The 13,623-nt window shown below is 41.9% G+C and overlaps 1 protein-coding gene across 2 annotated transcripts in view; it reads left to right on the top strand.

The window, feature by feature from the left end:
- The window catches only part of sema3h (sema domain, immunoglobulin domain (Ig), short basic domain, secreted, (semaphorin) 3H), a 165,683-nt gene that overhangs the window by 93,433 nt on the left and 58,627 nt on the right, over positions 1-13,623 (top strand). For both annotated transcript variants that reach the window (XM_060835738.1, XM_060835737.1), the window contains exon 5: positions 10,545-10,638. In XM_060835738.1, coding sequence (XP_060691721.1) covers positions 10,545-10,638 — 94 coding nt within the window. The remainder of the gene's footprint in view (positions 1-10,544; positions 10,639-13,623) is intronic.

The following is a 13,623-nucleotide window of genomic DNA, read 5'->3' as shown; positions in this document are numbered from 1 at the left end:
TTGATCATCCTCAGCTCCACTTTCCTGCCCTTTTCCATAGTTCTCAATTCCTTACTGATCAAATATTTGCCCCTCTCAGCCTTTACTATAGAGGCTGTATCTTTAAGAACATTAAAGAATTCTACAGATTCATAACACTCTGAGAGAAGAACTTCCTCATCTCCTACTCAGATTGTGCCCTATGATCCTAGACTCCCCCACAAGTGGAATCAACTTATCTGCATCTATCCTGTCAAGTCCTCTAAATATCCTGTATGTTTCAATAATATTGCCTGTTATAGGCTCACAGGAGTAACATCAGTTGTGTGGAGCTTAGTGGAAGTGGACATTTGAACCCATGTAAATATTTGCACTGCTCTTCCTGTCCTTGGGTCCATCCTAGTAGAAGCTACTTTGAAGGGCTGTGAAAAGTCCCAACAGGACTTCTACGCTTTAGTGCACAAATTCATTTCCAAAAGTAGGCAGCCTCTGCAGTGGTATCATAGAGTCGTACAACATGGAAATAGGCCCTTCGATCCAACTCGCCCATGTTGACCAAGTTCCTAAACTGAACTAGTCCTTTTTGCATGCATTTGGCCCAAAACCCTCTAAAGCTTTGCTATCCATGTGCCTGTTGAAATGTCTTTTTACATGTTGTAATTGTACTCTTCTCTAACATTTCCTTTGGAACCATATTCCATAGGCGGACTACTGCCTGTGTGAAAAGTTGCCCCTAACGTCCCTTTATTGACTGTTGTTCACTAATCTCTGTGGTAAAGTCTGCATATGGACAGGATTTTACCCATGGTGCCTTTCCTCATCACCCTCACCCTTTGTTGAATGACCTACCAACTGAAACTATCCATGCTCAAAGCTGGCAAGAGCCCACATAGTGAGGGGTTGGTTGGAATAGAGGGTTGTAGGACGCATCCCATCATGGAGCTTTGACCTGCCAAAAGATATTGCTTTCAGGAGTGAAGGCCGAGAAACCTTCTAAATATTCAGTCTTTCTTCCACATTTAAACTTTTGAGATGGTTGGAACTGGACAACGTCTAAAGACCTTAAGATGCTGTGGAATGGAGTACCACACTATTGTGCATAGAACGTTCTGGATCTCCACTAAGCTGACCGCAGCTTGTACCTCAGACGTTTGAGCATGTTTAGAAGGAAAATAGAGAAACGGGACAGATTGCACATCAGACCAGGCAACCCTTACTTCCCAAAAGACACGCAGTTTATTTTTAACAAATAAAATGGTTTTCTTGAACTGAAGCTTTTCCACCACATCTTCTGAGTCATGCTGCTTGTAAAGTCCAGTCACAGACCACAGCGGGAAGGAGTGGAGACAAGTGACTGGGGTAAGTTAGCGATGTCATTGTATTTCCATTACCCAGGATATTAAGACAGCATGACCTAATTTAAGCCAGCCCACACTCTACTATGCTGTAAAACATCCTGTAACACCTCGGACTCATCAAAGAAAAAGATTCTGGGTTTTTAATAGATGACTTGTAGAAAATGAATATCATTCCTTCTAACCCCTTAAGCAAGTACGATTTTGGAAACTCAGTAATATATTCATCAATTAATTGGCCACAGGATGAAGTTTGAATTAAAATGGTAGTCTTTCTGTAAACTTTGTGTTTGTCTGATTCCTCCTTCAAACCCCTTCTCAAATAAACCATTATTTAATTTTAGCTGGATTTACTGTTCACCAGAGATACCCTGATTGAATCCAGTGTCAAATTCTGTAGGAAGACCATAAGACATAAAAACAGAAGTTTTACTGTTCAGTCCATCAAGGCTGTTCTACCATTCAATGGCCTTCCTCTGAAGTCCTTGAGTCCTTACTGATCAAAGATTTGAGAGAAGCTGATTTTTAATGTTCTTAATGAACATTTAGACTTTACAGTCTCTGTAGTAAAGAATTCCACAGATCCACTGAGCGAAACGATTCCTCATCTTATACGCTCAGATTACACCCTTTGGCCCTAGACCCTCCGTCAAGGGGAAACAACCTATCTGCACCTACCCTGTCCAGTCCCCTAAAAATCTTGTATGTTTCAGTAAGAATGCCTCTCTTAGGCCCATAGGTGTGGCACTAGTTGTGTGGAATGACTAGAATTGGTCTTTTGAACCCATGTTCCAGATCATTAATCTTGGCCTGAGTATTGTTGACAAGTATTTTGAATCAACAGGTTTTGACACATTTCTGGCACAGGTGGGACTTGAACCCAGACCTTCGAGCCACAGACATTATCTCTATACCACATGAGCCCTTAATGGGTTGTGCAGTAAATCTTTTAAGCTTTGTGTAGATAGGCACAGTGTTTATACTTCATTGAAATAATTGGTTTCCAGGATGATGTACATGCTGCAATTTAATTAGGGGCATGGGCAGAATTTGGATGGTTTACATATAATCACAATAATGATAACCGGTAATGAGTTATAGACTGAAATCTAATCAAAGGGTTGGGCTACTGTATGTAAATGCGGTTATGAGTTATATTGAAAGATCTACTTGAGACCTGTAGACAGTGTATACAATGGCTGGGTGTCTCTCTGGGTTTGTTAGATATCATTGATAATTCTGGTCAAAATTCCGCAGACCCCCTTGGGTAATCTGCTAGCAAGTTTGAGGACCTAGGGCAGCTGAAGTCGACACGCAAGACTAACCCTGCTTTGGGACTTGAGGGAAGTCTTTCTCGCGATGAATCTTGACTCTGAAGATATTTGCACGCTCATGAAAACCATCTTGGCAGCTCTTGTGCCATTCATTAACTGCACGAAGAGCCATTCCAAAAGATCTTCATGAAAGATTCATTCGTTTGTGAATAGCATTGCTGAAAAAAAATGCTTTTTGCCTTACACCCACGAGGGCAATTCACAAGAATATCAAAGTAAAAGCGAACAATCCAAGTTGATTTCCCAAATGCTGTGGTATTTCTTGTGAGTTGTCCTCATAATTCCAAGAAAAAAAAACTTTAACAGCGATAGATCAAGATCGCTGTTTTCTTCCACTTTGCTTGCAGTTACTCTGTTTACATCCTATCCGAGGAGCACTATATGATATCCCAGAACATTTGTCTAATGTCTGTTGCCCTTGTCTTTGGTTTACAAATACAAGATAAATCCACACAGCATCACACTCTGTAAAAACATATGTTGAATTATCATTCTTCTGTTGCCAAAATTATTCATGTTGCAGTACACAATCCATAATTGTAATTGAAGGCTTACTATGCCAAGTTTTATTTGGAAAGTAAATTTTGTGAGGATTCTTTTCCTCAGTAGGGTGGGGTGTTCCCAACCTCTCTGACCACAATCTGAAGAAGCACATAACCAATCACCACAAAAAAGCTCGTGCACATTGAGAAAATCGCAAACCCAACCTGATAGTGTACCTCTCCTCCTTCTGCGTTTTAGACCGTTACGAAGGCCTGATTAATGGCATAAAACCTTTAGCAGTCTGTCCTGTTAGCACACTGCTAGCTTCTGGTGCTGCATTTTTCTGAGAGCAAACTGCCGTCTAGACTTGTGCAATTTAAGACACTGTAAAGAGGTGGAATTGAGTTCATCTGTTTACATTTACAAAATACCTTTGTGGCTCTCATTAGAAAATATTCCCATTAATCTGCTTTCCCAAAGTTGCCTATTTAAATGAATTACAACAAGAGGTGCACTACTTGGTAATTGTCCCTCCTTTCTTCGTAATACAGAAGAAAATACATCTCCAGAAACCTGTGTTCAGTACATCTGTTCCCTTCATTTGAATCTCAGACAGACATGAAAGAGATTGCTAACTTTTGAATCTGTCCACATTACAAATACTCAATGTTCTGAAACTCCTGAGAATCCTGTGACGTGGTGCATTTTCCCATTGTGTTGTGTTGTGATGTGAGTGTGTGACTGATGACATTTTTTCTTCATGGAATAGATTCTGGGATGCTGATGTCATGCTTGACTCATGTTTGTGTTTGCCTCGATTTGTTTCAAATAAGCTACTTTGTTTTTGCAGGGAGTTGCGGTCAGGTTTAAAATGAAAAGTCATGTCTTTTAAACCAGCCTCAAGTTCTGCAAAATCATTTTAGTTTGAATGGGACCAAATCTCGCCCCCTGGTGACTTTATTTAAAAAGTAGCTTAGAAATACAATGATTTGGAGATGTCGGTGTTGGACAGGGGTGTACAAAGTTGAAAATCACACAATACCAGGTTACACGCTCTGAAAGCTAGTGTGCTTCCAATTAAACCTGTTGGATTATAACCTGGTGTTGTGATTTTTAACTAGAAATACAACAGCTTGTTTGTAAAATGCGCTGTGGGGATTGGGACTAAGACATATTGGTCTGCTTGATCTGAGCTGCATAGATAATATTGCTGTTGCGATAGCTTCAGCAGTTACAAGTTGACAGGGGGAAACAGAGCTGGGTATTAAAATCAACTGTGAATATTTGGAGTTATATTGAATGTCTAGGTCTGTGCCAATGTTTATGCTTACTGTGTCTCACTGCAGAAGTGGAAACCAAGCCCCAGGATTGTCACAAAAGTTAGATTGTATTAAAGTATGTGACATTCCCCAATTTACCTGTCTTTTAGATACAGGTTTCTGCACTTAACAAAAATTATAAATTTATAAATATTTATTATAAATAGCACTGTATAAACCCTGTGCACGCCCCATACATACATGCAGACAAAACAAAAATTAGTGTCATGAACAAAGGGAAAGGCTGGGAAGACAGTTCAAAGATCCTTTTCCACAGGGTTCACTGAGACTATCCTTTTCAGTTGTCAGGACTTGCTACCCCCCAATTCTTCCCCTCCAGCTACTTTCACCTGTAGGAATGACTGCTTCATTCTTACGATGTAGCTGACTGTTAACCAATAAATCACAGCTTTCAGCAACCGCTGTGGCAAATAAACTGGTTTTGTTCAGGTTTTTTGACTGCAGAAAAAAAAGACAAATCTTCCTTTTGGGTGGCTCAGTGGCTTCTGCCCAAACATTTTACATCCACAAGCTGTTCAGCTCCCTGGGAGCCAGTCGTATAGCTGCTGGCCAGCAGAGGGCTTGTGTCATCAACAACTGGTCACTCCATCCACAGACCAATCAGCTACTTGTTACTGGTTGAATCTTCCTTCATACACACTCCCTGGCCTCAGCTGATCTGTAGTAACTACCTCCACCAACCAACAACAATGTAAACAGCACTGACAATGAGGGTTTGATAACGTACTGTTAAAAAAAATGCAGTAGTCCTTTCCACAATCCTTGCTTGTTAACACTTTTCTTTTCCCGTTTTGAGATGCTGAAAAATAAAAGTAAACATCTTTGCAGTGATCCACAAGAGCCTACTTCTTCACACCCTTTCCACATTCCCTTCTAACTCTAATAATTATTTGTTGTATTGTTCAATATTGAAGCGTTAAGCTTGCTCGACTGTTCCACTAACACTCATTGCCTCAGTTCATGAGTACAGATGGTGGATAAGGTTACCACAGAGAAACTTAATCCCAAATGCGAGCCATTGTCTCCAGGGGTCTTTGACAGGAGATCTTAAATGGGGCATTCGAAATGGTGAGCAGAAAGGATTTTGTTTTATCTCTTGTTTGAGGAGAAACTGTTATCATTGGGTGGGGGTAGAGGCAAAGACAGATTATTTTTCAAATAAGCATTTAACCTGTTGCAGTAAAAAAAACATTAAATCTTGTTACCCTGGGAACTGCCTTCGCTGGTTATACTGCACAATGTCATGCCAGCAGCTAGATGTTGCTCAGGTCAAAGTTCAAACCAACTGCCATTTTGGCAATGGATGAGCAATCCTGGGTGATAACGTCATTTACACTGTGCAGTCAGCTGCCTTGCTGTGCTGATATTACACACTGCACACAAACTTTCATATTCCCCAAGGGCATGCCCCTAACACCAATAACATAGATGAGGTTCAACTCCATTTAATGTCACTTTGATTCCTTTACCATCTGGCACATAAAACTGCAAAGGAACTGTGAGCTATTCAGTGAGGGAGCTGCCCATTTCCACATTGTGTGGCTGTTCTTTCAAGGCCACAGAAAAGCTGCAACAACGGAAAAATCCTTGCATTTGTGTAGCATCTTTAACATAGCGAAATAGAGCCTCATGAGAGCAATCAAGACAGAAAAGTGACACTGAGCCATTTTGGGAGATTGTAGAGTATATGACCAAATACTGTGTCCAATGAGGCAACCTTTAGGTGGTATCCCAATGGAGGAGTTAGAGAGAGTGAGAGGAGACAGGAGACATTCAAGGATTTAGACAGCTGAAGACAATGTCACCACTGACAGAGTGAAGGAAATTGGGATGTGCAAGAGGACAACATTGGAAAAGTGCATTGATCTTGCATGATTGAATGTCCCAGTTGCAGGACAGTGTTTGTTCCTTGTGGAAAGAAGCGACACCAGCTGGAATGGGAAAGGAGCATGCTCAGTGACTGCCATTGCAGAGAGTGTTCTGGAGAGTGTTTAACCCATGTATGGCTGATCACCATATCACTTTCTTTCTGGAGGGAGCCACATTAACTATCACCGACTAGAAATCCTAGATGGCAATATTCATGTATAAGTCATTAATGGCTCATGCTCCATCCCTGTTTATGTTCAGAACCACAGGTCACAGCCATAGTCCATGGATATAGGTAGCCCATGTAGGACTGAAATGAGGAGAAATTTCTTCACCCAGAGAGAGATGAGCATACAGAATTCTCTGCCACAGAAACCTAAGGTTTGAAACCAAACTTTCTTTCAAGAAGGAGTTAGATAGAGCCCTTAGGCTAAAGGGATCAAAGGGAATGGAGGAGAAAATGGGAACAGGATGATTAACCATGATCATGTTGAATGATGAAGCAAGCTTGAAGGGCTGAATTGCCAACTCCTGCCTCATTCTTACACATTCAGTGCATCCTAGGGAGACATCTGAAGTCCTCATTCTGTTCCTGTTGTGTACAATGCTTTATGAAAATGTACCCCTGAAACAGCAGTTTATAAGTAGATTTATTGAGCAATTCTGAGAGTAGAGGCCCTTCTTTTTGAGTGAAGGCATTGTTTTAATGTTGCAGCGCATTTATGTTCAGCAATCCGATGCATTATAAGATCATCTGTTTTAGCGATGGCAGAGGAATGAGTAGTAGCCAGAGTAAATGATTGCTAAGCATGACCACCACAACCCACCCCATTCCTCTGTGGGAAGGTAGCGAAAATCTCTCCTCCCCAGCACATCCATATTGACTTGAATCAGGTTCACCTCTGAGTCAGGGTTCAAATCCCACCTGAGAGCTGATCATAAAATCTAGGCTGACCATGCAATACCATTTATTACATTTGATGAGACTTTAAATGGAGGCCACCTTTGCCCTCTCAGGTAAATAATCCCATGGCATTATTCAAAGTAGGGAAATTTTCCTGACCAATATTTATCCCCTAATAAGTATTCCAAAACACATCATCTGGTCATTGTCATGTTGCAGTTGGTGGGGGCTTGCTGTGTGCAAATTGGGTGATGCATTTTGTACATTAAAACAGTGACTACGCTTCAATATCCAACAACTTTGCACTCTTCCAAATCAACTTGCCCACTGTTGAGGTACTCGTCACCTAAACCATCTTCCAGTAAGTGGAGCAGGTCATTCATAGGCCTGCCATCAGACTTTATGGCCCACTGCTCTACTCTGAACACGATCGCAGCAGGAGAGCACTAAGACGACAGCGGAAACTCTTTAAGGATATCCTGAAAGCGACACTGAAGTTGTTGAGCTTCCCCTGCAACACGTGGGAGACCCCAGCTCGTGACTGACCAGAGTGGAGAGGGTCTATTTGGGAAAAGCGCTGAGCAGATCGACAGACTTCATCCAGAATATGGAGAGGTGAGGTTGACGCATCAGAGGCAGTGCACAACTCTCCAAGTAACCCACCTCCCCAAGTCTTACCTGGTGTGCGAGTGACAGAATCTTCAGATCCTGGATTGGAGTTTTCAATGATGTTAAAACCGATCAAACCAGAATGGAGACATAAAAATGAGGAGCAGGAGTAGGCAATTCAGCTCCCCAAGATTGCTCTTCCATTTGATATGATCGTGGCTGTTCTTCTGTCATCCTCAAATCCACTTTCATCCCACTCTCCATAACCCTTCAACCCATTACTAATTAAATGTCTATTTTCTCCTCCGATGTATTCATTATCCTGGTGCTTACCACATTCTGGGCTAGTGAATTCCACGCATTCATGACACTTTGAGAGAAATAGTTTCTCCTCACCTGTTTTAAATCTGCTCCCCCTTAGCCTAAAACTATGACCTCTCATTGCAGATTACCCCACATGAGGAAGCATTTTTTTTATGTCTGCCAATCCACTATAGTACCTTTTATGCCTCAATTAGATCTTTTCTCATTCTCCTAAACTCTGGCAAGTACAGGCATCAATGCCTCAATCTCTCTTCACAAGACAGGCCTTTCATCTCTGGAATGCATCTGGTGAACCGTCTCTGAACTGCCTCCAATGCAAGTACATCCATGGTCCTGAGGAACTATCTAAGAAAAAGAAGATGATAGTTTGAAAGTTCTTCAGTGGTCTAAATGCACTTCGGATGGTCCCAAGGTCCTACTCGATAGTGCCACCATCCTTGCATACGGGAGTAAACTGCAGTCACCACAGTTTGGTGAGAAATGTGACAGTGGTTTGAAGTGGCGGACAATTAGTGGGAGCCTGTTATTTGCATAATATAATAGGTTTTTTTAGTGGCTTTCAGGACAGGAATGTATTCAGCAAGGGAACCATTATATGGATACTGCAATAGTTTGATGCGACAAATAACTTAGGAAAACAATGATGGATGTGAGGAATCGACCAGTTAAGGAATGGATAATAGTTCTCAAAGTCCTTACACCCTTTAAAAGTAATGAAAAAGAACAGATTGTTAAATCATTAGATAAATATGGGGTTGACCTTTTAACGAGGTATATTTCTAAAGGTTTTTAAAAATCCATAGAAAACAGCAGGGCAATATTGCTGCAATGGCATGAAAAGGCATTAGCAGTGTGTGCGGTAGTTTATATAGTACAGGTTCTCACTGCAAGAAAAAGTGTCTTAAAAAGTTGTATGATCCATTGGCTTGGTGTGGATTCAACGTTGTTGAAAAATGTGAGGAAGCAACAACAAAAGAGAAACATTTGAACCCACCCTTTTAAGTTCTTTGAAACTGACATCTCAGGTGAACAAGGTGGTGAAGAAGGCGTTAGGCATGCTCACCTTCACTGTTCAGAACATTGAGTAAAGGAGTATAGGACATTGGTGAGGCCACTTTTAGAATACTCAATACAAATCTGGTTATCCTTCTACAAGAAGGGTGTTCTTAACCTTGAGAAGGGTGCAAAAAAGATTTACAAGTATATTGCCAGGACTGGAGGGTTTGAGTTACATAGAGAGGCTAAATCGACTGGGGCTATTTTCACTGGAGCGTCGGTGGCTGAAGCTTATGAAATCATAAGGGTCGCGGATAGGGTGATGAGCCAAGATCTTTTTTCCCAGGTCAGCGGAGTCCAAAATTAGAAGGCATAGATTTAAGGTGAGAGAGGAAACATTTAAAAGGAACCTAAAGGGCAACTTTTTCACACACACGGTAGTGCATGTATAAATCAAGCTGCCAGAGGAAATGGTGGAGGGTACAATTACAACATTTAAAAGGCATCTGGATGGGTACATGAATAGGAAGGGTTTGGAGGGATGTGGGCCAAATGCTGGCAAATGGGACTAGGTCAGTTTGGGATATCTGCTCGGCGTGGACGAGTTGGACTGAAGGGTCTGTTTCTGTGCTGTATGACTCTATACTAAATGAAATTATGTTGAAATTAAAAAAGACAACAATGATATTTGCAGCCACCACTTGGACCAAACCGGCTCTGCTGAGTTTCAGAATTCTTTGCCAAGTAGTTGTGTTTTTTTGGATCCAGTAGCCAAGTGCAAACAGTGGGGAGACAGCGTTGTGGGCTCTGGACTCAACCCAGCATGAAACATTGTTCAGAATGAGATTTCTGATGAAAGAAGTGAAATCAGTTTAAATACCTGGAACTTGTATATTTTTAAGGTGAAGAAAGAAAGTTGCAGTTTTATCCCATGAGTTTCAATGCAATTGACTAATATTGTTATCACAGCGTTCAAATCTCAATGTATGGGAGTGTCAGACTAGCTGAATTTGTTTGTACTGAATTACTGTGTACTTAACAGTTTGTGAAATTTCTGAGGGGAGGGTTTGGTTCAAGTCTGTTAGACATACATGCAGGGAGTGCACTAACATCTGTCTGAATGATCCCAATTTCCATGGTCTGTTTTCGCAAATGATCACACTCTGTATGAACTTGACAGCAGCAACTTTCCATGCAGCATGTTGAAAGATGCTCTTCTTTATTCAGGGTGGGGTCTGGATGGTGAAAGACTGTATGGTGCCGGTTCATGTCACTGTGGCTGACTCTTCATTTATTGCTATTTCTCCTCCCTCCCTCCCCCTTTTCCCTACTCAACCACCCATCCATACAGGCTGAACAGCTAGTGCTTCATCATGAACAGACTGAGTGTGGAAAAGGGAAGTGTCCTTATGACCCCCGACAGCGGGTGGCCTCAGCAATGATTGGTGAGTGTGGCATTGGGTGAGGATGATCCTGAGCATGCGGGGATGGGTAGACTGTGGGACACTGTACCATTTCAGGAATGTTTACACTGGCAAGAGTTTGCAGTCTGTGAACGTAAAATCTGTCGAAACGGTAACATTCTGTGGTAATACTCTAACAAGTGCTGTGCTTGTCCGAGCAAAAGTCGTCATGTTTTGTATAAATATTAGGCTGATTGGGTTATGACAAGTGCAAGTTCACAGCACCTACCCCCAACCATACTTATATGTTTGTTAACTTGCTTGGATTACAGTGGACGCACCTCGAGTATCACAAGCCTCCAGTGTGGATTCGGTGTTTGTTCTGGAAAATTCCTCCACTCATGCACAGACACGGTGCAACAAGATTCTGTTGCACAGAGTTTGTAACCATACAGGCTGAGATCTCCCTACTCCATTCAACAACAGATTTGTTATAACATCACTCTCTCTCTACAGCAACCGAACAATAATGCTCTGGTATCAGCTTCAAGATATTATCTGATTTTTTTCTCCCCCCAGTCTCTTTGTTCCCAGAGGCTCCAAATGACATTTTTCATTCATCACCAACTTATTTATGGTTCTGTGCTTCAGCTTTGTGACCTGAAGGGAACAGGGTTGGATTGTGTGAAGACAGAGGATTCTTAGCTTAGGATTGGAATCTAGATTCCTGAAGTGAAAGGATACTGTCGACTCATTATGTCACTCATCTAAATGTGTGCTTTGTTAAACTTGAATGGGCTCCAGAACTGAAAAGAATAAAGTTGAGATTCATAAAGTCTATACAAAAATGTTAGTGGTTACAGACAGCTGCTCTTACTCAATGGATGGTGCTCAGGTTCTGGACCTAATATCTGTAATTCAAATGCCTAACTAAGTGACAGTAAAGTATTACTTGTGAGCTAATCAGAGTGTGGATTCTTCATCTCGCTCGACACTTCCAGTCTCCACACATCTGTCACGTTTTCACCTTTTTGGTAGGTCATGAAGCTGAAGTTATCTGACAGCATAAGAGGTCACACACTACTTACACTTTGTCTCAACACTGCCAGAAGACTGTGGAAGCTTTACAGAGGGTACAGAAAAGATTTACCAGGATATTGCCTGGCTTGGAGGATGAGCTTATAGGAAGAGATTGAACAAACTTCAATGGGAGAGGCAAAGTGTCAACCCGATGGAAGTTTACAAAATTATGAGGGGGGTGAATTGAATGTATAGTTAAGAGTCTTTTTCCTGGGGTAGAAATATTAATTACTAGGTGACAGATTTCAGGTAAAAGAGGGGAAGTTGAAGTGGGAGGTGAGAGGCAAGTTTTTTTTATACAGCAAATAGAAAGTGCCTGGAATGTGCTGCCAGATGAGGTGGTAGAAGCAGATTCAATAGCAACATTTAAGCAGCATCTTGATTGATGCATGAATAGGCATAGAATAGAGGCTGAGGCAAAAGGGTTACTGTTGAGAAAGGCATCATATGTCAGGACACATTTGGAGGTCTGAAGGGCCTGTTCCCTTGTGCAGTGCTGTTCTTTGTAATCAAGTCTAGCCTGCCCACTGATAACGTCCATATCAGAGTACATTTGTGCTCCCCTCTGCCTATTCTGACCATGCTCCCCTTCTCTTTATTCACTTAATGTTCAGATTCTCTGCCTCTACTTACGCTCTCCACCTTCTTGTTCCCTGTCTTCCTGCCATCTCCCACTGCTTATTCGTTCTTTTTCTGTTTTCTCTTCTCCCTGTGCTCCCTCTCTGCCTATGCCTCCCTCTCTGTCTGTGTTCCTTAAGGCCCTGTTTATGTTCCAGGGATTTTTCATGAATTCTCTTTTTCTTGATGTCCCTGAGCAAAATGGTGTCTTAACTGTATACTGTAGATCTCTGCCTTTGCAATCAGTCAGGAGAGTGAGACAAATCATACCTGTAGCGCACTCTGCAAAAAAATGCAGTAACATCCTTGATTTCTAACAATGTGGCTCTTCCCTAGATATGGAGTACACGAGCTTAGATGGCTTAGCTATAATTCCACAGCATATATAACCAGCAACACATTTTCAAAAGTTATTTTCATATTGTTTGATCCTTTGAAGCCAGCAGGGGAATGACTGTGCTTTCAGGTACCTCAAGCTGAAGAGGAGCCATGCAGAGCTGTGGGTCAGTCACACACAGGCCTTCTGAAGTATGCAGCAAGACATTTATAAATGAGGGAGCCCAACTCATTCAGTTCATTATAGCAGTGCATGACACATCTTTGAAAATCACCGCAACATGAGCTTTGCTTTTTGAGTACACCCTGCGTAAGCCCACAATCGCAGCAAATGGGAATTTAAAATAAAACTAAGCCTTGCATTTATGCAGCCTTTGAAGTGCAGTCAATTTTACAATGTAGGAAATACAGCAAACAGCATATTATATAGTAAAACCCCTATATCCACTGATTCAGTTTCCGTGGTTTACCACAACCCGAAAATATTATATTAGATTCTCTACAGTGTGGAAACAGGCCCCTCGGCCCAACAAGTCTGCACTGCCCCTCCGAAGAGAAACCCAACCAAACCCATGCCATACCCTCTATTTACCCCTGGCTAAAGCACTGTGGGCAATTTAGCATAGCTAATTCACCTGACCTGCACATCTTTGAATTATGGGAGGAAACCAGAGCACCCGGAGGAAACCCATGGAGACACGGGGAGAATGTGCAAACTCCACACAGATAGGTGGGAATCGAACCCAGGACCCTGGTGCTGTGAGGCAGAAGTGCTAACCACTGAGCCACGGTGCTGCCCTATTATATGGAACATTCCAGGGAGCTGCCAGGGAGGTAAATTTCCCATTTAAATGATCAGGTTTGTGGTTTCAGGCATCTGTGATAGGTCTTGGAACATATGGGCTTTTAATGGGCATTTAAACGGGCATTGGATAGGCATATGGAGCTAGTGTAGGTTAGGTAGGCTTGGATCGGTGCAACATCGAGGGCCGA

The sequence above is a fragment of the Hemiscyllium ocellatum genome, chromosome 14, assembly GCF_020745735.1.
Source record: "Hemiscyllium ocellatum isolate sHemOce1 chromosome 14, sHemOce1.pat.X.cur, whole genome shotgun sequence".
Classification (NCBI taxonomy): Eukaryota; Metazoa; Chordata; class Chondrichthyes; order Orectolobiformes; family Hemiscylliidae; genus Hemiscyllium; species Hemiscyllium ocellatum.
Note: the sequence above shows the minus strand (reverse complement) of the source record. Positions and strands in the feature narration are given on the sequence as shown.